The sequence below is a fragment of the Clytia hemisphaerica genome, unplaced genomic scaffold (genome assembly GCF_902728285.1).
Source record: "Clytia hemisphaerica strain Z4C2 unplaced genomic scaffold, Clytia hemisphaerica genome assembly, whole genome shotgun sequence".
Taxonomy (NCBI): Eukaryota; Metazoa; Cnidaria; class Hydrozoa; order Leptothecata; family Clytiidae; genus Clytia; species Clytia hemisphaerica.
Window position 1 is genome coordinate 156,037 of NW_027104621.1, and position 25,501 is coordinate 181,537.

The 25,501-nt window shown below is 36.4% G+C and overlaps 1 protein-coding gene and 2 long non-coding RNA genes across 3 annotated transcripts; all 3 read left to right on the forward strand.

The window, feature by feature from the left end:
- Positions 1–144: 144 nt before the first annotated feature.
- On the forward strand, positions 145–893 carry LOC136824685 (uncharacterized). Its single transcript, XR_010849143.1, has 3 exons — positions 145–217; positions 554–643; positions 806–893. It is a non-coding gene; the product is annotated as an uncharacterized lncRNA (long non-coding RNA).
- A 3,728-nt stretch (positions 894–4,621) lies between these two features.
- LOC136824686 (uncharacterized) lies at positions 4,622–5,816 on the forward strand. The gene is made up of 4 exons (XR_010849144.1): positions 4,622–4,709; positions 5,043–5,129; positions 5,439–5,518; positions 5,778–5,816. It is a non-coding gene; the product is annotated as an uncharacterized lncRNA (long non-coding RNA).
- A 712-nt stretch (positions 5,817–6,528) lies between these two features.
- On the forward strand, positions 6,529–10,669 carry LOC136824687 (uncharacterized). The gene is made up of 3 exons (XM_067080672.1): positions 6,529–7,818; positions 8,284–9,560; positions 10,447–10,669. Exons 1-3 carry the CDS (start codon positions 6,872–6,874, stop codon positions 10,521–10,523), a joined length of 2,301 nt encoding a protein of 766 aa, XP_066936773.1. The 5' UTR covers positions 6,529–6,871; the 3' UTR covers positions 10,524–10,669.
- Positions 10,670–25,501: the final 14,832 nt, after the last annotated feature.

Below are 25,501 nucleotides of genomic sequence, written 5' to 3' on the forward strand. Positions count from 1 at the left end.
ACACCATAGAGACCACAATGAACAGACATTTTTTTATTTTTGAAAAAGACTAAGAAGACTGGAAAAACAAAACCCTGTAAATTCTTCCCTGGCTACCCCATACTTTAAAATATTTAACCATCTTTAATACACACTTCACTTTAGCACCGATGACATCCATTTCGATCTCAATATGGTGGATGACGATCAACCTGTTATCAAAATTAGAGAACCAACGGTAAGTTTTAAAATTATTATTTTAATAGAATACTGGGTTTACTAATGCAGTGAAAAGATAATTAGTAACTTTCGTTTTCAAACAAAGTTAAGATTTAGCGATCCCCCACCTCATCTGCTCGACTCTTAGAACATCGACAGAGTTCGTAAACCTTTGTACACCTCTTTCGTGGCATGGTTTAGTCGCAGGAGAAGGTATATTATCTATCAAGTGAATCGGTCATGATGCGGGAGTTGGGTCAGACCTTGACACCTTAAACGTTAGTTAACATTGTACCCGTCACAGTACGCAACATTTTTGCCCTTAGGATTTATAGTACGTATTTTATTAATTTAGGGAAATTTGTCTAAAGCAGCAGAGCCAGCTTCTTCGAAATCAAACGAAGCACATAAAACAAGAAACCCGTCTAGAGTGGAAAAGAACTTTGTAAGAATTCAATTTAATTTAATTGCAGCGATCGCAGTACTATGAAAAATAACCAAAGTCCTATAAAATAAAATTGAAACGTAAACTAATTTCATTTACAGCTTTGCGAGTAAGAGACTGATCAATTTTCAAACCTCGAATTTACTTAATTACTTACTTTAGGTAAATCTGACTGAAGATCCGGATTCCTCGAATTCAAGCAAAGCAGAGAAGACTAAAAATTCTTCTAGTGATAGATCACCCTTGGTAAGATTGTCATTGGATTTGAAATGTAACCGATTCACAATTTGTTTTCGTGAACTCAATAAAACATTTAAAATTGAATCATACAAAAGCTTTTTTAGAACAATCTTTACGAAACACGATTTTCTAACGGAGTTTGTGTAATATCCAGGATCTGTTCGGAGATAAAGGTTAAACCCATTCAAGCCCATTCAATAAAGTGAAAATGAATCAAGAGTTGATAAAACAATAGTTTACATTCAAATGCTTTTTGTTGGTTTTAGGTAAATACGTTTAAAGAATCTGAGTCAACTTCTTCAAAACCGAACGAGACAGAAAAACAAGGAGAATTCTCAGGAAAAAAGCCGTCAAGAAAAAAAAGACCCTCTGTAAGATAATAACATTGCCAACAAATAATGACCAGGATTTTCAATTTAATCTCTCATATTGAAACCTCCAATAAATGATCCTGTGTAAAATAATTTAACCAAGACATTACTGAGCATCACCATTTGACCTATTTTTTAAATATAGTCTGTGAGGAGACCCTGTAAGAATGTTATCGCGCATGTCTCGATTTAACTATCTAAAAATTAACGAACAGAGAGCATGCATCCATCTTTCTATTAAGGTGAAACAGATTATAACCGGGGGGGGGGTACAAGGGTTGGCGGATGAGGGGCATGTGCGAACGGGACCTCCGAAAACCAACCCTTAGAGAAACTTTTTTGAAAAATTTTCTTCGATCTTTGAAAAAGTGGTATACTTGCGATATCATTGTACTATTTTCTTTAAAAAGAAATTCTGTTATATAACACTCAAGTGGGCAAGAGTACTCTTAGGTTCCAAATAAACGGGGTGGGGGGTTGAAAAATTTTCTAGATTTCAATAAACGGGGGGGGGGCCTAATTGCCGGGGGGGTTGGAAATTGTACTTCTGAAACCCAAAAATAATGTAAAAATAGGCTAAAATCAGGCTATTTAGAGCAAAATAAGGGGTCTTCTCTTTGACAGCTGAAAATATTCTTAGAGATTAATAAACGGGGGGGTCCTAATAAGGTCCGGGGGGTTGGAAAATTTTCGAAAAATTAACAAGCGGGGGGGCCGTTTATTTGGAACCTAAGAGTAGTTACCAAAATTTTAATTTACTAATCTACTTCATTAATTTCAAATTTAAGAAAGACCTTTCTGATATCTTTTGATGATGACACTTTTTCTGTGTTTATGAGTTGTAATTTGACAATTTGACCCTCATCAATTGACAACATATACGCTTTGTGTTACACGTCATACCATACTATGAGACGATGCCTTATAGATATTAACAAAATCGAGGACACTCGCTTACCACCAAAGTAGCCTTCATTTAGTGAATCAAGTCGCAAGTGGGGTCAAATAAACCCTAACACCTTATAAGATAACACTGTACCCCGCAAGGTACTAAACCGCTCAAAACATTTACACTTAAGTTTTACAGTACGTGTTTTTTTATTAAATTTAGAAAAATCTATCCAAAACAGCTGGACCAAGCTCTTCCAAATCAAAGAAACCAAGACACCCGTCTAGTGATAGGACAAACTTTGTAAGATTTCAATTAAATTTAATTGCAGTACCAAACAACAAAGTCTTTGCTGAACTAAACCTGTACAATCAGCGCAATAAAATAAAGTATAATCAATGTAGTCAAATTAAATCTTATTTACGATTTTTAACAACTTTGCCAGCAAGAGACTGATCAATTTTCAAATCTCGAAGTTACTTAATTACTTACTTTAGGTAAATCTGACTGAAGATCCAATTTCCTCGAATTCAAGCAAAGCAGAGAAGACTAAAAATTCGTCTAGTGATAGAACACCATTGGTAAGAATGTCATTGGATTTGAAATGTAACCGATTCACCATTTGTTTTCGTGAATTTAATGAAACATTTAAAATCGAATTACTTGGCTAGTTTACATGTTTTCAATGCGAAAACTGCTAAAGAATGAATGGTTGTGTAAAATGTAGTTTACATTCACTTATATTTTGTCAAATTTAGGAAAATGTGACGGAAGAGCCTGAGCAAAGTCTTTCGAAATCAAACGTGACACAGAAAACAAGAAAGCCGTCTAGTGGGAACAGAATCTTTGTAAGATTTTTTTGATTACAGTTGAACTCGTGTAATTCGAATTCTCAAGGGACCGAGAATTTTGTTCGAATTACGTACATGAGTTTCGATCTAGATGAGTTTTTGTATTTTTGACCTAATTCGATGAAAAAAGTCTTTCACAGGTTTACTTTTGAACAACTTTTTGTATTTTCGAGTTAGAATAATGAAACACTAAATTCATAAAGTGACTTCTTTATGTTTTATTTTTCCCATCTTGTCTTGATAAGAAATGGAAGGCAGTGGACGAGCGACGAGCTCCAATCGAATGTAAAAAAGAAAACATAGATTGGCAAACAATAATTCGTACGTCAAAAACGTTCGATTGACAAAATGTCGAGTTTGTCAGCTTCAAAAAATCAAAAGATTTAAAAATTCGAATTACATGATTAAAATTTCTTGATGGGATCGGAAAATCTGTTCGATTTACATGATTTTTCGATTTGCATCATTTTTCGAGTTACATGGGTTCGAATCATAGGAGTTTTCTTGTAAGGTTTTTAAGGTAAATTCTGAGGAGACCACAGAATCTGTTCGAATTAAGTGAGTTTTCGAATTATAGGAGTTCGAATTACACGAGTTCAACTGTATATAGTATACTTTCTTTTCTCTATTTAATGCGACGTCCTATTAACAATTAATGTGGATAAACTATTTTGAAAAGTTCTGGTAAATTTATTTCCTCCGACTCTATTATTATCATAGTGCACACCATAAAATTAAATTAAATCTTATTTACGATTTTTAACAACTTTGCCAACAAGAGACTGATCAATTTTCAAACCTCGAATTTACTTAATTACTTACTTTAGGTAAATCTGACTGAAGATTCGGATTCCTCGAATTCAAGAAAAGCAGAGAAGACTAAAAATTCGTCTAGTGATAGATCACCCTTGGTAAGATTTTCATTGGATTTGAAATGTAGCCAATACACCTTATCGGAAATTCCACCTCCTTGCGTTGTTGCGGTTTACAGGCAAAAAGCCTCACAAAACACTCAAAATATTGATGCCAAAAGAGCCTCCAAATCAACTGAAGAACCACCGAAGTTGTTGTTGTTGTTCTCTTTCTTATAGCTTCTGCTAGCATCTTGAAAGCTTTGTTTTGTTTGTTTTTTTTCAAATTCAGTGTATTTTTAGGAACATATAAACAAGCCAGATATAAGCAAATGAGTTCTTGTTTTACGCGGGAACTTTTAGCGCTACTCGCGCTGCTATTGGTCCCATTTATGTTTACCTCCTAATTTCAACGGATCCATTTTAGCGCGATTGTTTTTGTGGAATTTCCCATAAGGTGTATTTACAATTTGTTTTCGTGAACTCAATAAAACATTTAAAATTGAATCATGCAAAGGTTTTTTTAGAACATACACGCGTTTTTATAAGAAAACTGCTATAAGAATATCAGAGTGAGATTTCGGAGATGAACAATATTGGGCCTATTGTTTAGAACAATACAAAAATAAGAATAATGCTCACCCTCAGCCAAAGTACACAAAAACGTGTATATTCTTATTCTTAATAAACTGAATCTGCTTTATTTCATCCAAGATTAGTTCCTAGAACACAAATGATATAGGTTTGCCCGAACATATATTTTTTTTTTAGGGAAATCTTTCAAAAGCATCTGAACCAACTCCTGCGACATCAAACAAAACACAGAAAACAAACAACCCGTCGCTGAGGAGAAAAAATTCCTTGGTAAGATTTTGATCGGATCGGGTTATTTATGAATAGCCTAACCAGAAGTAAAAATACTAAGCTGAATAGAAATGTGCAGCTTTTTTTCTTGGGGTAAAAATATTTCGAATATCAACAGCTCTATTTACCATTCTGTGACATAGCATAATCAATTGTCGGGAATAATATCTACCATATCTACTATTTTGAGACATAGACCAGCTTCACCTTTTATCAAATATTGCCATATATCTATATTACCAGCTAAGTAATTGTGCATAGGATTTATGATATGCCGTATTGTTCCGAATCTAGACGTAAGATGAACAACCCTTCCTTTCATATCCCTTTTAGGATAATCTGGCTGAAGAGCACGATTCAAATTCTTCAAAACCGAAGGCAAAAAAAACTAAAATCTCGTTTAGTGAAAATTTGTCAACCGTAAGTCACTTTTGAGTTGATAATAAAGCTCTGAAAATTTGAAATTTCGTCAACTTTGCAAAATTCAAATGTTTTATCGCAATTGATTCTTTTGGTTTCATTATGGTTTTTAAAATGCTTAAATTGTTAAGGAAACCATTTTACATTTAGATCTTGCTCATTTTTAATAAAGTTTTTTTTTAAAGTTTTTCTGAGAAGTATTCATAATACTTACCTTACTTTTCCAGTAAACAGAAATCTTTTTCGAGAAAAACTTTCGTGAAAGTTTCTTCTCTTTACGTATTTAACGCTGCGAAGTACTTATTTTAGAATGACAACGGTGGAAGGCAAAGTTTGTCAAGCAACTCATCGACAGCTGAAAAACAGAGTCACTGTGATACAACGTCCAGGTAAATTCAGTTACCAAAGTATGTACCAGGTTTATAGCCTGAGACTTCAGCTCTTTTTCTTATTTACGACCTAAAGTAGCAGAGGTTGAGGCCTGAGATCGCCTGAATAAATTTAGCTAATCAAAGAAAAGCTTTTGATAGGCTTAACCTTATTGGGCTGTAAAAATAAAAAAACAAACCATCATCAGATTGTACTGTTCGTAGTTTTTAAATGAAACTAGCAATTGTGTTTTGAAAATCGGAAACTTTTCCCTTCCAGCTCACAAGATTCATCGGATGAGGTCTCAACCAAAACAAGTAAGTCTTTGGTTTTTTCTTTGTCACGGACTTCGTATGTTCAAAGAATTCTTTTAATGATGATACCTCCCAATCTCATTTCATTTCTTTAAGAATAAACGAAAGAAAAAAGACAACTTTTGCGAACAACTCGAAAATCCTACATAGCGCACGCATAATTTCATTTAAAAGACTTAGTTATACACCCCTGTATCAGTGACCCGGTTGGATCAGTCCCGGTGGATAACCCGGTGAAAAAGGATTCCAAAAGTGGCCTAACTTTAAAACCCAGTAGGATAATGAGTGAACTCAGTCAAAATTTCCTCGCTGAACAGAATTGGAAAATTTATTGTCATATTAATTACATTTTGTTGGTCAACTCGGTCAAAAATTCCAGTTTTTTTTTGGATGAGCAACCTAGTAAAAAGTAAAAGTCTCCCTTAATTTTTTATCCTCTTATTCTCCACATAATCCATTTCCAAAACTATCATTTTTCCCTGTGGCACTAACCATATTTTTTCAATTTGAATATCTTAGTGTCCTTGTCCCGTTGAGAATCGATGTGAAAATTCTCAACCCATGTATAATACCTCAAAATCAGACTCGGTGAAATTTTCGTAGTCACCCCGCTGGGTTTTAAAACGCCACTGGGTCACTGAGACTGGGGTTCTTTATCCGTAATACCTTCATCCTTTTTTCCCTTTTTTATCAGGCTGTGAATCAATACGGACGGATGACTATCCAAAGTATCCTAGATCAAAGTTTAATTTGGAAGACCTGGTCAAAATATGTATCGGAGAAGAAGTCGAGAAAAATCTAGTCTGTAATAGAGTCCCACGCGATGTCTTTTTTGACGCAACTTACATCATCGATCTAAATAAAGTCAATCATAAAGATATTACTTGCGACGGACTAATTTATGGGCCGTGTTCATCTCCATCAACAAACATTAATGTAACGTTCGCAGAAAATGGAAAAATTCAAAAATGTGGTATTGCTAAGAAAGAAAACGACCACACGCATGTTCTTCGTCGGCAGTACAGTGTTTGTTCAGCAAAACTTTTGGCTGGAGCAAAAATGGAAAGGAAAATTTATCGATTCGAAAGGCCAGGTTATGGATTGGCCAGATACGCTATTATAACATATAACTGTGTAATTCCAGAAGGTTTACCCAAACCAACCTTTAACGTTTTCGGGAGATGCCACGGAAACAGAAAGAGACGAAAACATGAAGTCTACGTGCGTACATTCCCTACTACGCTTGAAGCAATGAAAAAGAAAGTCTGCTTCAAGACACCGAAAAACACCGTCCAAGAGTTACGAGAAGAAAATGGGGGTGTATTAAATTTCACCAATCCAGCGAAACTTCCCAGAAACCGAACGCAAGTTTACAATGCATCCAAAGGTCTTGACAAGCCAAAACATAGAAATACTGGAAGGGTAAAAAACACCGATTTTTCGAAACTTTTGATGATGTTGTCTGGTGGAAGGTTTGTGAAGAAAGTTCACTATGACACAAATCCTGAAGAACATGTGAATCCAAAAGTCTTTGCTGGCACAGATTCTACATTAGGATACATAAATACATTTTGCCGAACATCCAACCCAAAAAGCCAGCTGGGGATCGATATGACGTATAAGTGTGGGCCGTTTTATGTGACACCTTGTACTCTGAAACATCCTGCAGTGGTGCTTGAAGACGACCCAACAAAACATCCAACGGTTGTCGCAGCTCTCGCTATAACTTACAGAAAAGAGACAGAAGATTACAGCTTTTTGGCGGAAGGGATCAGAACGACAACCCCAAATAAACTGATTTATGGTACCGACGGCGAAGTAGCTATCGAGAAAGCTTTTGAATCAGCATTTCCAATAACTGAAACAGCGGATGCTTCCATCCATTTAAGATGCTTCAACCATATCGACAATGATATCGGACGTTTTTTGAAATCGAAGCTACCAAATAACGAAATAAGAACAATAGTCAACGATATTCTAGGATACGAAGATGCACATGGTACAAGGTATGCTTTAAAACTTTTTTTATGAAGAAATCTACATTTGAAATGGGTGATGTAAAAAGGATCACTAAACATTGTTTAGGAACAGCTGGCTGTTCAAGGCGTCCGCAATCATGGAACGATCTACTCTGTCTTGATCTTATATTCAAAAGGTTTCGCTGGGCATGCCATTCGTTAAAACCAGTATTTAAGAACAGTGATTATAGCTAATTTTTTGAACAGATGATTAAATTTGGGTGATTTCAAACTCACCTAAACAAGCTACATGCTGAATGGACCTACCTGAAGTCTAATACAATAAGAAATAGAAAAAATCGCAACAACATTGATGGACAGCTTCTTGGTACTAGTAGCATGGTAGAATAGGGCCACTAAAACACGAGACAACGAGAAACATGAGCAAAATAAACGATTCATTTGCTCCTTTAAAATTTAATCCTATCAAAGTAACTTTTATTTACATTACAGATTTGAAGGACTGGTTGATGCACAAGAAGAAGAGTTTGAGCAAAAATATGATTTGATGAAGAAAAGATGGCCAGACTACTTTGTGAATTGGGTTGAAACCGCAACTGGTAGGTCTCGCCCCTTAAAGGAAACGATGAAAAAGTGCATGCTTCGAAATGTTCGTGAGTCTGCTGGACTTGGTAACCCGCCAAACAAGTACAGTAACAACCCTGTTGAAGCCATAAATTTGGTCGTCCAAGAAGCAATTTCAAAGAATGCAGTAGATGTGATTTCATTTTTGGACAAAGTTGAGAGGCAGGTGTTCAAAGCTCAAGAAGATGACTTGATACAGGCTATATACAATATGGGCATTTATCGTCTTGCTTGTCCCGAAAAATCCGTTCGAATTTCTGAATGGAATAAAATGTCCAATGCCCAGCAGGATGCAACAATTAAGAAGCTCCTTTCTGGCGCAGCACCCAATAGATCCCATAAATTCAAAGGTGCAATACTTCTAACATTGAATGAAGCCTGTCAGTTGGCTGATCTCCCAATTTCTACTCTTGAAAAACCTTGGACGGATGCTGAATTTATCATCGCTCAAGGAAGAGTAGAAAAACTGGTTTCTGGTGTTACATCTATTTCGGGCTACGATAGCAACGCCATTGTGGGCATCAACGGGAAATGTGACTGTTCAGAATTCGGCTTTAAAGGTCTGTGCTGTCACGTCATTGCATTCCATGCTTATAATGATACCTTGAATAGATTCTTGGAGGAGTTTAAAGTCGACCCTGCGAAGGTGGTTAATGTTCCGAAGCGTGGTGGAAAGAAACCGCATGAAAAAAAGAAACGGCATGGAAAAAACAACATAAAATCGCACCCAATCACCCACCTGAAAACAGATTTTGATCCTCAAGTCGATGAGGAAAAAGAAATGGATTTCAAGGAGTTTTGGCACAATAACGAGCCATTCACCATTCACCGGTTGGGAAATGAAGAATGTAAGCGTGCCGTCAAATGCGAGCAATGCAGGATGCATTTCCCAACAGGGAAAAAGGTGAAGATTGGCTCCGACATTGTTGTTAAACACCGGGAATACTACTATCGTCCTAATCCTGATGGTGGTCCACCAATCCTAACGTACGTCCTTGCAAGAAAGTTTTATTGTGCAAAAAGAAAGTGCATCCTTCAGCGATTCCCCTACTTCTGGAAGGGGATGATGTCAATCGACCCTGTTGACGAGAAAGCTTTATTCCCGGAGCATTTCAAGATCCTTTACAGAGAATTTCACTGCCAAGGTAACTGCTTAAAAGTGTGTTTGGAAGAGAACGGGGCGAAATCTAAATTGAGAAAAATTCCTCATGATTCATCTTACAATTTTCCGACCTACTTGCCTGATTAGCGTTTTAGAAAAACCTTCGTACTCTATATAGAAAAATCATTGTTAACCTCACTGTAATTATTCTATCTTACTGAATTGACAAATGTTCAACACGTCCTCGTCAGAATGTATTGCTTACTAATCAAAGCTGGACCACATTTATAATAAAATAAAGTACTGCTAAACTTTATGTTAGATGTAATTTTGAGGGGGTAAATTTTGCTTAAGTCCCGACTTTGGTTGTAGATTGCAAAATTCAGTCCCAAAGATAGCGGAATGTCCAAAGACCACTATATGTTAGTTGAGATTAAAGATGATTTAAAAACCTATTCCAGCAATCAGCATGCGCAGTTTAGATGTAAAAAGGCATGAAAATCCTAAAAATACAATGCAGTATAAATATAGTCATCTGCGAAATTTACTTCTTGTGAAATACACGTTTTTTGATGTAAGCATTGCACATAAGCATATCAAGGCTCATTATGGCAGCAATTTAAGCCGATGATAAGCATTAACTCGAGCCTACGAAAAATATATTTTCCTGATTTTTCCTGTCTTTGGCTCGGGTTTTACGGATTTACGGAATTTCCCTGTAGTTTTGCTTGAGTTCAAGCATCCTTTTTAGCATTTTTCAGAACATCTCTTAGCCTGTCTTCAAATGTTTGTATGCTTATAAAAAATCATGTAGGGTATTAAAAATTCGAGAATCAGTTAATTTGAGAAATATATATTGCCTGTGAAAATATTTGGAATTCGGATTTGTTTAGTTTTTTTAAACGAAACTTTTTTTCTTTTATTTGTAGGGGGCGTTACAAATGTCGACAAAGCATCGGACAAAGTGCAGGATGGGGCGTCAGATGAATCGTCAATGTCCGAATAGAATATTATCATCACCTTCGAGAACATTAATATTTAAAAGGAATTATGTTTGAATTTAAATCTTCCCGCCATAGTCATTATAAAAAACCCTGGTCTAGGTCAATGTATTGTTTTAGTTTTTTGTCAAATTTTCCTTTGTTATGAATAAAATGCAAGTTGCGATTTGCATACTTTTTGATCACGTTACAAAATACTACTTTTGGGATTGGTCTTATTTCTAATCACATGATCAAAAAGTATGCAAAAGAAGTCGATTTTGGTACGTAAGCTCTAACTGTTAACAAAAGAATTAAACAAAAGCTTTCTAGACCGGGGATTTTTATATTGACTATGTTCCCGCTACGGCATATCTAAACCATGTTCAAACGTTACGGTTCCGTATTTTTCCGAACTAAAATGGTTTCGTATTGTTCCGAATCGAAATGATTCCGAAACACTGTGTGAATATCAAAATTTGAAACTTCAAAAAAAGAAGACATTCCAAAGCATAACATAACAGATCGAAACGTTTTTGCTCCAAAACTGCTCCGGAACAAAACTGCTCCGTTCTCTTGCTCCGAAACGTTCCAAAACCATTATAAACACTCTCGGTCAGTAACGGAAGCCATACCGGAACGATACGAATAATCGTAACCTCTGAATATGATCTTAGACGTTACTTTACCCTCTTAATGCATCCGACCATAGTTGGAAAGACATTGGCATGTGTTTTTGTTACTATTCTCCTTGAAAACTAACCGGCGCCGCTAAGGCCTGGCTTAAACATACATTAGCTTTTCCATTGAAGTCAGTATTTTTTTATTGGGGTTTCCAATGGTGTTAACCTTTACATTCCAGAGTCTTCTTTCTAATTGAGGTAGCTAGAAATAACTCTCAATACTCGATCGAATTTCAAGAAGCCAATTGAGTTCCACACTGGAAATATTAGCATAGGATCCAGCCGTGTCCATTGAATAACAAACCTGGTTTACGTTGCTTAGTTTGCTTGTCGGGCTGCTTTGAATTTCGATGGTGACATTTTTTGCCCATCGCTGTTCATCACGTGATCAAAATGTAGCCAATAAAATTGGAAAAGTCATTGCATTTGAGTTGACAATGTCACCAAGCTAAGTGAATTATTTTCTTCACTGCCATGGCTTCAGAGAAAAGATTGGCTCAACCTAGTAGTCCTCATGCCTAATAACTATTTTTGATTGATGAGGAGATTAGCCCTGGAATCGTCTGGATTTTATCGGGTGTTCGAGAAGATTTTCCAGTTACTTTGTAAGATATCTGTAAATATACACCGTTTCCTAACCAGGTAGATTTTCAATTGACATTTGTTTGGGGGTATATCATGAAAGTTCTATCAGTTAAAGAATCTGCTACCATTTTATAATTCTAAAATTCTCTTGTTTAATAGAAGAATCTTGAAGTTGACAATTTCTTGAAAAGTTACAGTTTCTGATCGTCAACCCTGCATATCATTTATAACATAATATTTGTTTATTAAGTTGTTCAGACCAGAGAAATAATGTTTACGCTGTACGTAATATATTTCTTAAAAAAATTGATTGTCAATGTTTTCAAAGACATGCATGATTGACATATACCGTAATCGCATATTTCTGTGTCACTCCCTAGTTCCTTCAGAAGGTAGTAAGAGTATAAAGGAACAGTTATCCCATCCATTAAGATATTTTTAAAGCACTCCGTATCACAAACGATCTAATACCCTACAATATCATACCTTACAGAAATTATTTATAATTTCTTTCCTATTGAGACCGATGTAACAGCTTATATAAAGTGAAGAATTTTTTAGTATGCTAATTCAGATTTTGACCTTAAAATGGATAAAATTTCGCATGGATTAATTTTCGAACCTAAAATTGGCTAACCCCTAGGGAAATGAGAAAACGAAAAAAAGTACGATTAGCAAAATTTTATATTCTCGATCCGCAAAACAAAATCCACGCGAAAATTAATCCACCTTTAATAAATTATACTTCAATCCCGAAAAGGAAACACCCATCTATCGACAGTTTCGATGCAAAACTTTGATCTGTAGATAACTATTTAGGCCATGAAATTACTATTAAAAAAAAATTCAAACTTTTTTTTTCTCAAAATGAAGCGTGTCTGTGTTGGGTCCCTTAGTAAGAGACTTGTATCACGTCTCCGATACCGTCTTCGTATTGGTCTAAAATCTGGCTTGTGATTTCTATCACAAAGGGACTTCCCTGTGCAAACTTTCATGTTGTGAGATTTATTGGTTGTGAAAATACGGAGACTGGTATTTTTGCACCAAGTCGAATTACGTTTTTCTTACGTAACTCCCGTCAACAAGGTTCCACAGATCTGATTTTTGGCATGAAGCTGCGTCTTTTAGATGATAACACACGTGCAATACCTTGTGCAAATTGTCTTGTTGTTAAACATATTCGTTCCATAGATACGCAGACTTGTATTTTTGCACTACACATTACGTTTTTCTTACGTATCTTCTTCCCACGTCGGGTAAGGGATTTAATTTTTTTAGAGAGGACTTTCATATATACCTTACGTGATCACACCAAATTTGGGCTAGTTGGTTCAATTTCTCCTCGAATTAGAGCAGTTCTAAGTTTTGGTGGTGAACGGTTATAGGATGATTACGTGATTTTACGTTTTTCTTATGTAACTCCCGTCAACAAAGTACTACAGAGCTGATTTTTGGCATGAAGCAGAGTCATACGAATACTAAGATACGTGCCAAATTTCGTTTTAAGATATACAACGGTTCGAGAGTTATTTGAATATTCCGTAGATTAGTAATTTGCGGAATATTATTCCGCAGATTAGTAATTTGCGGAATTTCAACGTAACTCCCGATGACGTCTTTGTATTGATCTGAAATTTGGCTTGTGAGTTTTTATCACAAAGGGGCTACCTGTGCAAATTTTCATGTTGTGAGACTTATTGGTTGCGGAAATACGGAGACTGGTATTTTTGCACTACGTCGAATTACGTTTTTCTCACGTAACTCCCGTCAACAAGGTACCACAGATCTGATTTTTGGCGTGAAGCAGCGTTATTTAGATACTAACACACGTGCCAAATTTTGCTGCATGATATATAACGGTTCGAAAGTTATTTGAGAATTCCGTAGATTAGTAAATTGCGGAATTTTATTCCGCAGATTAGTAATTTGCGGAATTTCAACGTAACTCTCGATGACGTCATTGTATTGGTCTGAAATTTTTCATGTGAGCTTTTGTCACAAAGGGGCTACCTTGTGCAATTTTCTTGTTGTTAAACATATTCGTTCCATAGATACGCAGACTTGTATTTTTGCACTACGTCACATTACGTTTTTCTTACGTATCTTCTTCCCACGTCGGGTGGGGATTTAATTTTTTTAGAGAGGACTTTTATATATACCTTACGTGATCACACCAATTTGGGCTAGTTGGTCCAATTTCTCCTCGAATTAGAGCAGTTCTAAGTTTTGGTGGTGAACGGTTATAGGATGATTACGTGATTTTACGTTTTTCTTATGTAACTCCCGTCAACAAAGTACTACAGAGCTGATTTTTGGCATGAAGCAGAGTCATACGAATACTAAGATACGTGCCAAATTTCGTTTTAAGATATACAACGGTTCGAGAGTTATTTGAATATTCCGTAGATTAGTAATTTGCGGAATATTATTCCGCAGATTAGTAATTTGCGGAATTTCAACGTAACTCCCGATGACGTCTTTGTATTGATCTGAAATTTGGCTTGTGAGTTTTTATCACAAAGGGGCTACCCTGTGCAAATTTTCATGTTGTGAGACTTATTGGTTGCGGAAATACGGAGACTGGTATTTTTGCACTACGTCGAATTACGTTTTTCTCACGTAACTCCCGTCAACAAGGTACCACAGATCTGATTTTTGGCGTGAAGCAGCGTTATTTAGATACTAACACACGTGCCAAATTTTGCTGCATGATATATAACGGTTCGAAAGTTATTTGAGAATTCCGTAGATTAGTAAATTGCGGAATTTTATTCCGCAGATTAGTAATTTGCGGAATTTCAACGTAACTCTCGATGACGTCATTGTATTGGTCTGAGATTTTTCATGTGAGCTTTTGTCACAAAGGGGCTACCTTGTGCAAATTTTCTTGTTGTTAAACATATTGTTCCATAGATACGCAGACTTGTATTTTTGCACTACGTCACATGACGTTTTTCTTACGTATCTTCTTCCCACGTCGTGTGGGGGATTTAATTTTTTTAGAGAGGACTTTTATATATACCTTACGTGATCACACCAAATTTGGGCTAGTTGGTCCAATTTCTCCTCGAATTAGAGCAGTTCTAAGTTTTGGTGGTGAACGGTTATAGGATGATTACGTGATTTTACGTTTTTCTTATGTAACTCCCGTCAACAAAGTACTACAGAGCTGATTTTTGGCATGAAGCAGAGTCATACGAATACTAAGATACGTGCCAAATTTCGTTTTAAGATATACAACGGTTCGAGAGTTATTTGAATATTCCGTAGATTAGTAATTTGCGGAATATTATTCCGCAGATTAGTAATTTGCGGAATTTCAACGTAACTCCCGATGACGTCTTTGTATTGATCTGAAATTTGGCTTGTGAGTTTTTATCACAAAGGGGCTACCCTGTGCAAATTTTCATGTTGTGAGACTTATTGGTTGCGGAAATACGGAGACTGGTATTTTTGCACTACGTCGAATTACGTTTTTCTCACGTAACTCCCGTCAACAAGGTACCACAGATCTGATTTTTGGCGTGAAGCAGCGTTATTTAGATACTAACACACGTGCCAAATTTTGCTGCATGATATATAACGGTTCGAAAGTTATTTGAGAATTCCGTAGATTAGTAAATTGCGGAATTTTATTCCGCAGATTAGTAATTTGCGGAATTTCAACGTAACTCTCGATGACGTCATTGTATTGGTCTGAAATTTTTCATGTGAGCTTTTGTCACAAAGGGGCTACCTTGTGCAAATTTTCTTGTTGTGAAACATATTCGTTCCATAGATACGCAGACTTGTATTTTTGCACTACGTCACATTACGTTTTTCTTACGTATCTTCTTCCCACGTCGGGTGGGGGATTTAATTTTTTTAGAGAGGACTTTTATATATACCTTACGTGATCACACCAAATTTGGGCTAGTTGGTCCAATTTCTCCTCGAATTAGAGCAGTTCTAAGTTTTGGTGGTGAACGGTTATAGGATGATTACGTGATTTTACGTTTTTCTTATGTAACTCCCGTCAACAAAGTACTACAGAGCTGATTTTTGGCATGAAGCAGAGTCATACGAATACTAAGATACGTGCCAAATTTCGTTTTAAGATATACAACGGTTCGAGAGTTATTTGAATATTCCGTAGATTAGTAATTTGCGGAATATTATTCCGCAGATTAGTAATTTGCGGAATTTCAACGTAACTCCCGATGACGTCTTTGTATTGATCTGAAATTTGGCTTGTGAGTTTTTATCACAAAGGGGCTACCCTGTGCAAATTTTCATGTTGTGAGACTTATTGGTTGCGGAAATACGGAGACTGGTATTTTTGCACTACGTCGAATTACGTTTTTCTCACGTAACTCCCGTCAACAAGGTACCACAGATCTGATTTTTGGCGTGAAGCAGCGTTATTTAGATACTAACACACGTGCCAAATTTTGCTGCATGATATATAACGGTTCGAAAGTTATTTGAGAATTCCGTAGATTAGTAAATTGCGGAATTTTATTCCGCAGATTAGTAATTTGCGGAATTTCAACGTAACTCTCGATGACGTCATTGTATTGGTCTGAAATTTTTCATGTGAGCTTTTGTCACAAAGGGGCTACCTTGTGCAATTTTCTTGTTGTGAAACATATTCGTTCCATAGATACGCAGACTTGTATTTTTGCACTACGTCACATTACGTTTTTCTTACGTATCTTCTTCCCACGTCGGGTGGGGGATTTAATTTTTTTAGAGAGGACTTTTATATATACCTTACGTGATCACACCAAATTTGGGCTAGTTGGTCCAATTTCTCCTCGAATTAGAGCAGTTCTAAGTTTTGGTGGTGAACGGTTATAGGATGATTACGTGATTTTACGTTTTTCTTATGTAACTCCCGTCAACAAAGTACTACAGAGCTGATTTTTGGCATGAAGCAGAGTCATACGAATACTAAGATACGTGCCAAATTTCGTTTTAAGATATACAACGGTTCGAGAGTTATTTGAATATTCCGTAGATTAGTAATTTGCGGAATATTATTCCGCAGATTAGTAATTTGCGGAATTTCAACGTAACTCCCGATGACGTCTTTGTATTGATCTGAAATTTGGCTTGTGAGTTTTTATCACAAAGGGGCTACCCTGTGCAAATTTTCATGTTGTGAGACTTATTGGTTGCGGAAATACGGAGACTGGTATTTTTGCACTACGTCGAATTACGTTTTTCTCACGTAACTCCCGTCAACAAGGTACCACAGATCTGATTTTTGGCGTGAAGCAGCGTTATTTAGATACTAACACACGTGCCAAATTTTGCTGCATGATATATAACGGTTCGAAAGTTATTTGAGAATTCCGTAGATTAGTAAATTGCGGAATTTTATTCCGCAGATTAGTAATTTGCGGAATTTCAACGTAACTCTCGATGACGTCATTGTATTGGTCTGAAATTTTTCATGTGAGCTTTTGTCACAAAGGGGCTACCTTGTGCAAATTTTCTTGTTGTGAAACATATTCGTTCCATAGATACGCAGACTTGTATTTTTGCACTACGTCACATTACGTTTTTCTTACGTATCTTCTTCCCACGTCGGTAGGGGATTTAATTTTTTTAGAGAGGACTTTTATATATACCTTACGTGATCACACCAAATTTGGGCTAGTTGGTCCAATTTCTCCTCGAATTAGAGCAGTTCTAAGTTTTGGTGGTGAACGGTTATAGGATGATTACGTGATTTTACGTTTTTCTTATGTAACTCCCGTCAACAAAGTACTACAGAGCTGATTTTTGGCATGAAGCAGAGTCATACGAATACTAAGATACGTGCCAAATTTCGTTTTAAGATATACAACGGTTCGAGAGTTATTTGAATATTCCGTAGATTAGTAATTTGCGGAATATTATTCCGCAGATTAGTAATTTGCGGAATTTCAACGTAACTCCCGATGACGTCTTTGTATTGATCTGAAATTTGGCTTGTGAGTTTTTATCACAAAGGGGCTACCCTGTGCAAATTTTCATGTTGTGAGACTTATTGGTTGCGGAAATACGGAGACTGGTATTTTTGCACTACGTCGAATTACGTTTTTCTCACGTAACTCCCGTCAACAAGGTACCACAGATCTGATTTTTGGCGTGAAGCAGCGTTATTTAGATACTAACACACGTGCCAAATTTTGCTGCATGATATATAACGGTTCGAAAGTTATTTGAGAATTCCGTAGATTAGTAAATTGCGGAATTTTATTCCGCAGATTAGTAATTTGCGGAATTTCAACGTAACTCTCGATGACGTCATTGTATTGGTCTGAAATTTTTCATGTGAGCTTTTGTCACAAGGGGCTACCTTGTGCAAATTTCTTGTTGTTAAACATATTCGTTCCATAGATACGCAGACTTGTATTTTTGCACTACGTCACATTACGTTTTTCTTACGTATCTTCTTCCCACGTCGGGTGGGGATTTAATTTTTTTAGAGAGGACTTTTATATATACCTTACGTGATCACACCAAATTTGGGCTAGTTGGTCCAATTTCTCCTCGAATTAGAGCAGTTCTAAGTTTTGGTGGTGAACGGTTATAGGATGATTACGTGATTTTACGTTTTTCTTATGTAACTCCCGTCAACAAAGTACTACAGAGCTGATTTTTGGCATGAAGCAGAGTCATACGAATACTAAGATACGTGCCAAATTTCGTTTTAAGATATACAACGGTTCGAGAGTTATTTGAATATTCCGTAGATTAGTAATTTGCGGAATATTATTCCGCAGATTAGTAATTTGCGGAATTTCAACGTAACTCCCGATGACGTCTTTGTATTGATCTGAAATTTGGCTTGTGAGTTTTTATCACAAAGGGGCTACCCTGTGCAAATTTTCATGTTGTGAGACTTATTGGTTGCGGAAATACGGAGACTGGTATTTTTGCACTACGTCGAATTACGTTTTTCTCACGTAACTCCCGTCAACAAGGTACCACAGATCTGATTTTTGGCGTGAAGCAGCGTCTTTTAGATACTAACACACGTGCCAAATTTCGCTGCATGATATATAACGGTTCGAAAGTTATTTGAGAATTCCGTAGATTAGTAAATTGCGGAATTTTATTCCGCAGATTAGTAATTTGCGGAATTTCAACGTAACTCTCGATGACGTCATTGTATTGGTCTGAAATTTTTCATGTGAGCTTTTGTCACAAAGGGGCTACCTTGTACAAATTTTCTTGTTGTGAAACATATTCGTTCCATAGATACGCAGACTTGTATTTTTGCACTACGTCACATTACGTTTTTCTTACGTATCTTCTTCCCACGTCGGGTGGGGGATTTAATTTTTTTAGAGAGGACTTTTATATATACCTTACGTGATCACACCAAATTTGGGCTAGTTGGTCCAATTTCTCCTCGAATTAGAGCAGTTCTAAGTTTTGGTGGTGAACGGTTATAGGATGATTACGTGATTTTACGTTTTTCTTATGTAACTCCCGTCAACAAAGTACTACAGAGCTGATTTTTGGCATGAAGCAGAGTCATACGAATACTAAGATACGTGCCAAATTTCGTTTTAAGATATACAACGGTTCGAGAGTTATTTGAATATTCCGTAGATTAGTAATTTGCGGAATATTATTCCGCAGATTAGTAATTTGCGGAATTTCAACGTAACTCCCGATGACGTCTTTGTATTGATCTGAAATTTGGCTTGTGAGTTTTTATCACAAAGGGGCTACCCTGTGCAAATTTTCATGTTGTGAGACTTATTGGTTGCGGAAATACGGAGACTGGTATTTTTGCACTACGTCGAATTACGTTTTTCTCACGTAACTCCCGTCAACAAGGTACCACAGATCTGATTTTTGGCGTGAAGCAGCGTTATTTAGATACTAACACACGTGCCAAATTTTGCTGCATGATATATAACGGTTCGAAAGTTATTTGAGAATTCCGTAGATTAGTAAATTGCGGAATTTTATTCCGCAGATTAGTAATTTGCGGAATTTCAACGTAACTCTCGATGACGTCATTGTATTGGTCTGAAATTTTTCATGTGAGCTTTTGTCACAAAGGGGCTACCTTGTGCAAATTTTCTTGTTGTTAAACATATTCGTTCCATAGATACGCAGACTTGTATTTTTGCACTACGTCACATTACGTTTTTCTTACGTATCTTCTTCCCACGTCGGGTGGGGGATTTAATTTTTTTAGAGAGGACTTTTATATATACCTTACGTGATCACACCAAATTTGGGCTAGTTGGTCCAATTTCTCCTCGAATTAGAGCAGTTCTAAGTTTTGGTGGTGAACGGTTATAGGATGATTACGTGATTTTACGTTTTTCTTATGTAACTCCCGTCAACAAAGTACTACAGAGCTGATTTTTGGCATGAAGCAGAGTCATACGAATACTAAGATACGTGCCAAATTTCGTTTTAAGATATACAACGGTTCGAGAGTTATTTGAATATTCCGTAGATTAGTAATTTGCGGAATATTATTCCGCAGATTAGTAATTTGCGGAATTTCAACGTAACTCCCGATGACGTCTTTGTATTGATCTGAAATTTGGCTTGTGAGTTTTTATCACAAAGGGGCTACCCTGTGCAAATTTTCATGTTGTGAGACTTATTGGTTGCGGAAATACGGAGACTGGTATTTTTGCACTACGTCGAATTACGTTTTTCTCACGTAACTCCCGTCAACAAGGTACCACAGATCTGATTTTTGGCGTGAAGCAGCGTTATTTAGATACTAACACACGTGCCAAATTTTGCTGCATGATATATAACGGTTCGAAAGTTATTTGAGAATTCCGTAGATTAGTAAATTGCGGAATTTTATTCCGCAGATTAGTAATTTGCGGAATTTCAACGTAACTCTCGATGACGTCATTGTATTGGTCTGAAATTTTTCATGTGAGCTTTTGTCACAAAGGGGCTACCTTGTGCAAATTTTCTTGTTGTTAAACATATTCGTTCCATAGATACGCAGACTTGTATTTTTGCACTACGTCACATTACGTTTTTCTTACGTATCTTCTTCCCACGTCGGGTGGGGATTTAATTTTTTTAGAGAGGACTTTTATATATACCTTACGTGATCACACCAAATTTGGGCTAGTTGGTCCAATTTCTCCTCGAATTAGAGCAGTTCTAAGTTTTGGTGGTGAACGGTTATAGGATGATTACGTGATTTTACGTTTTTCTTATGTAACTCCCGTCAACAAAGTACTACAGAGCTGATTTTTGGCATGAAGCAGAGTCATACGAATACTAAGATACGTGCCAAATTTCGTTTTAAGATATACAACGGTTCGAGAGTTATTTGAATATTCCGTAGATTAGTAATTTGCGGAATATTATTCCGCAGATTAGTAATTTGCGGAATTTCAACGTAACTCCCGATGACGTCTTTGTATTGATCTGAAATTTGGCTTGTGAGTTTTTATCACAAAGGGGCTACCCTGTGCAAATTTTCATGTTGTGAGACTTATTGGTTGCGGAAATACGGAGACTGGTATTTTTGCACTACGTCGAATTACGTTTTTCTCACGTAACTCCCGTCAACAAGGTACCACAGATCTGATTTTTGGCGTGAAGCAGCGTTATTTAGATACTAACACACGTGCCAAATTTTGCTGCATGATATATAACGGTTCGAAAGTTATTTGAGAATTCCGTAGATTAGTAATTTGCGGAATTTTATTCCGCAGATTAGTAATTTGCGGAATTTCAACGTAACTCTCGATGACGTCATTGTATTGGTCTGAAATTTTTCATGTGAGCTTTTGTCACAAAGGGGCTACCTTGTGCAAATTTTCTTGTTGTGAAACATATTCGTTCCATAGATACGCAGACTTGTATTTTTGCACTACGTCACATTACGTTTTTCTTACGTATCTTCTTCCCACGTCGGGTGGGGATTTAATTTTTTTAGAGAGGACTTTTATATATACCTTACGTGATCACACCAAATTTGGGCTAGTTGGTCCAATTTCTCCTCGAATTAGAGCAGTTCTAAGTTTTGGTGGTGAACGGTTATAGGATGATTACGTGATTTTACGTTTTTCTTATGTAACTCCCGTCAACAAAGTACTACAGAGCTGATTTTTGGCATGAAGCAGAGTCATACGAATACTAAGATACGTGCCAAATTTCGTTTTAAGATATACAACGGTTCGAGAGTTATTTGAATATTCCGTAGATTAGTAATTTGCGGAATATTATTCCGCAGATTAGTAATTTGCGGAATTTCAACGTAACTCCCGATGACGTCTTTGTATTGATCTGAAATTTGGCTTGTGAGTTTTTATCACAAAGGGGCTACCCTGTGCAAATTTTCATGTTGTGAGACTTATTGGTTGCGGAAATACGGAGACTGGTATTTTTGCACTACGTCGAATTACGTTTTTCTCACGTAACTCCCGTCAACAAGGTACCACAGATCTGATTTTTGGCGTGAAGCAGCGTTATTTAGATACTAACACACGTGCCAAATTTTGCTGCATGATATATAACGGTTCGAAAGTTATTTGAGAATTCCGTAGATTAGTAAATTGCGGAATTTTATTCCGCAGATTAGTAATTTGCGGAATTTCAACGTAACTCTCGATGACGTCATTGTATTGGTCTGAAATTTTTCATGTGAGCTTTTGTCACAAAGGGGCTACCTTGTGCAAATTTTCTTGTTGTGAAACATATTCGTTCCATAGATACGCAGACTTGTATTTTTGCACTACGTCACATTACGTTTTTCTTACGTATCTTCTTCCCACGTCGGGTAGGGGATTTAATTTTTTTAGAGAGGACTTTTATATATACCTTACGTGATCACACCAAATTTGGGCTAGTTGGTCCAATTTCTCCTCGAATTAGAGCAGTTCTAAGTTTTGGTGGTGAACGGTTATAGGATGATTACGTGATTTTACGTTTTTCTTATGTAACTCCCGTCAACAAAGTACTACAGAGCTGATTTTTGGCATGAAGCAGAGTCATACGAATACTAAGATACGTGCCAAATTTCGTTTTAAGATATACAACGGTTCGAGAGTTATTTGAATATTCCGTAGATTAGTAATTTGCGGAATATTATTCCGCAGATTAGTAATTTGCGGAATTTCAACGTAACTCCCGATGACGTCTTTGTATTGATCTGAAATTTGGCTTGTGAGTTTTTATCACAAAGGGGCTACCCTGTGCAAATTTTCATGTTGTGAGACTTATTGGTTGCGGAAATACGGAGACTGGTATTTTTGCACTACGTCGAATTACGTTTTTCTCACGTAACTCCCGTCAACAAGGTACCACAGATCTGATTTTTGGCGTGAAGCAGCGTTATTTAGATACTAACACACGTGCCAAATTTTGCTGCATGATATATAACGGTTCGAAAGTTATTTGAGAATTCCGTAGATTAGTAAATTGCGGAATTTTATTCCGCAGATTAGTAATTTGCGGAATTTCAACGTAACTCTCGATGACGTCATTGTATTGGTCTGAAATTTTTCATGTGAGCTTTTGTCACAAAGGGGCTACCTTGTGCAAATTTTCTTGTTGTGAAACATATTCGTTCCATAGATACGCAGACTTGTATTTTTGCACTACGTCACATTACGTTTTTCTTACGTATCTTCTTCCCACGTCGGGTGGGGATTTATTTTTTTAGAGAGGACTTTTATATATACCTTACGTGATCACACCAAATTTGGGCTAGTTGGTCCAATTTCTCCTCGAATTAGAGCAGTTCTAAGTTTTGGTGGTGAACGGTTATAGGATGATTACGTGATTTTACGTTTTTCTTATGTAACTCCCGTCAACAAAGTACTACAGAGCTGATTTTTGGCATGAAGCAGAGTCATACGAATACTAAGATACGTGCCAAATTTCGTTTTAAGATATACAACGGTTCGAGAGTTATTTGAATATTCCGTAGATTAGTAATTTGCGGAATATTATTCCGCAGATTAGTAATTTGCGGAATTTCAACGTAACTCCCGATGACGTCTTTGTATTGATCTGAAATTTGGCTTGTGAGTTTTTATCACAAAGGGGCTACCCTGTGCAAATTTTCATGTTGTGAGACTTATTGGTTGCGGAAATACGGAGACTGGTATTTTTGCACTACGTCGAATTACGTTTTTCTCACGTAACTCCCGTCAACAAGGTACCACAGATCTGATTTTTGGCGTGAAGCAGCGTTATTTAGATACTAACACACGTGCCAAATTTTGCTGCATGATATATAACGGTTCGAAAGTTATTTGAGAATTCCGTAGATTAGTAAATTGCGGAATTTTATTCCGCAGATTAGTAATTTGCGGAATTTCAACGTAACTCTCGATGACGTCATTGTATTGGTCTGAAATTTTTCATGTGAGCTTTTGTCACAAGGGGCTACCTTGTGCAAATTTTCTTGTTGTTAAACATATTCGTTCCATAGATACGCAGACTTGTATTTTTGCACTACGTCACATTACGTTTTTCTTACGTATCTTCTTCCCACGTCGGGTAGGGGATTTAATTTTTTTAGAGAGGACTTTTATATATACCTTACGTGATCACACCAAATTTGGGCTAGTTGGTCCAATTTCTCCTCGAATTAGAGCAGTTCTAAGTTTTGGTGGTGAACGGTTATAGGATGATTACGTGATTTTACGTTTTTCTTATGTAACTCCCGTCAACAAAGTACTACAGAGCTGATTTTTGGCATGAAGCAGAGTCATACGAATACTAAGATACGTGCCAAATTTCGTTTTAAGATATACAACGGTTCGAAAGTTATTTTAGAATTCCGTAGATTAGTAATTTGCGGAATCTTTGTAATCAGTACGGCACTAAATGTTTTATTGGCCGTAATTACGGTTTACGTAGGTTTCATATTCCCAAATTTGGCATGTAGCAGCATTGATCCATTATAAAGACATGTGTGAAGTTTTAACAATATACCTTTATTGCTTTAAGAGATATCAACGTATTCCGTAGATTAGTAATTTGCGGAATAAAATTCCGTAAATTAAAAGGCGGAATTTTATTCCGTAAATTACTATAAGCCTGTCTTATGTGTTTCATTGTTTCAATTTTCACTGATTAGTTTGATAACCAGGTAGGTCCATAAAAGTATCGCTTGCTAAATATTAAAAGCATGTGATAGCAAAAAAGGATCGACAAATATATGCTTTCTTGGTCGAGTTTTTTATAGTACGCACGATAAAAACGTATTTATTTTAAAAGGGGGTATTTATCATAGAGCCTTGGTCAGCTTTTATTCAACCTAGATTTTATATTTATTATACTTACACGCTTTTTTTTATAAGAATACACTTTATAAGAATGTCCATGATGAAAATGGCCAAAAAACTAAGAATATGCTAAGAATATCACCATCAAGGAATTTTGCTACTAATTTTAAGAACATTTTCAATTATAAATTATCAATTATCCCCAAGTTAGGCCCACGTTAGGCTCACTGCTTTTACAAAAGTGCCATTTTATGCTTGAGACGTATGTACTAAATATTAAATCTAGTATGAATTAGGATCCTAACTTAAGAGTGCTGTAAGAATATTTTAGGATGATTTTCCCAAAAAAGTTAAATAGATGAAATGGATTTACACCATTCTTATAAAAAAAAGCGTGTATTTTACTAATCAAGTATTTCACGCGGGAAAATGAGTGCGATAATTTTATTAACGCAAAAGACAGCATTTTCGAAAATCATCTTGACTCAAATTTTGTTCAGCTGTTGTAATTAACGTGAG

What these genes read in the sequence shown, in the direction of transcription:
- LOC136824687 (XM_067080672.1), top strand. Translation starts at nt 6,872, where the DNA reads ATGGAAAGGAAAATTTATCGATTCGAAAGGCCAGGTTATGGATTGGCC. An exon ending in GAAGATGCACATGGTACAAG is followed by an intron (nt 7,819 to 8,283) that starts GTATGCTTTAAA and finishes TTTACATTACAG; the next exon opens with ATTTGAAGGACTGGTTGATG. An exon ending in CAGAGAATTTCACTGCCAAG is followed by an intron (nt 9,561 to 10,446) that starts GTAACTGCTTAA and finishes TTTTATTTGTAG; the next exon opens with GGGGCGTTACAAATGTCGAC.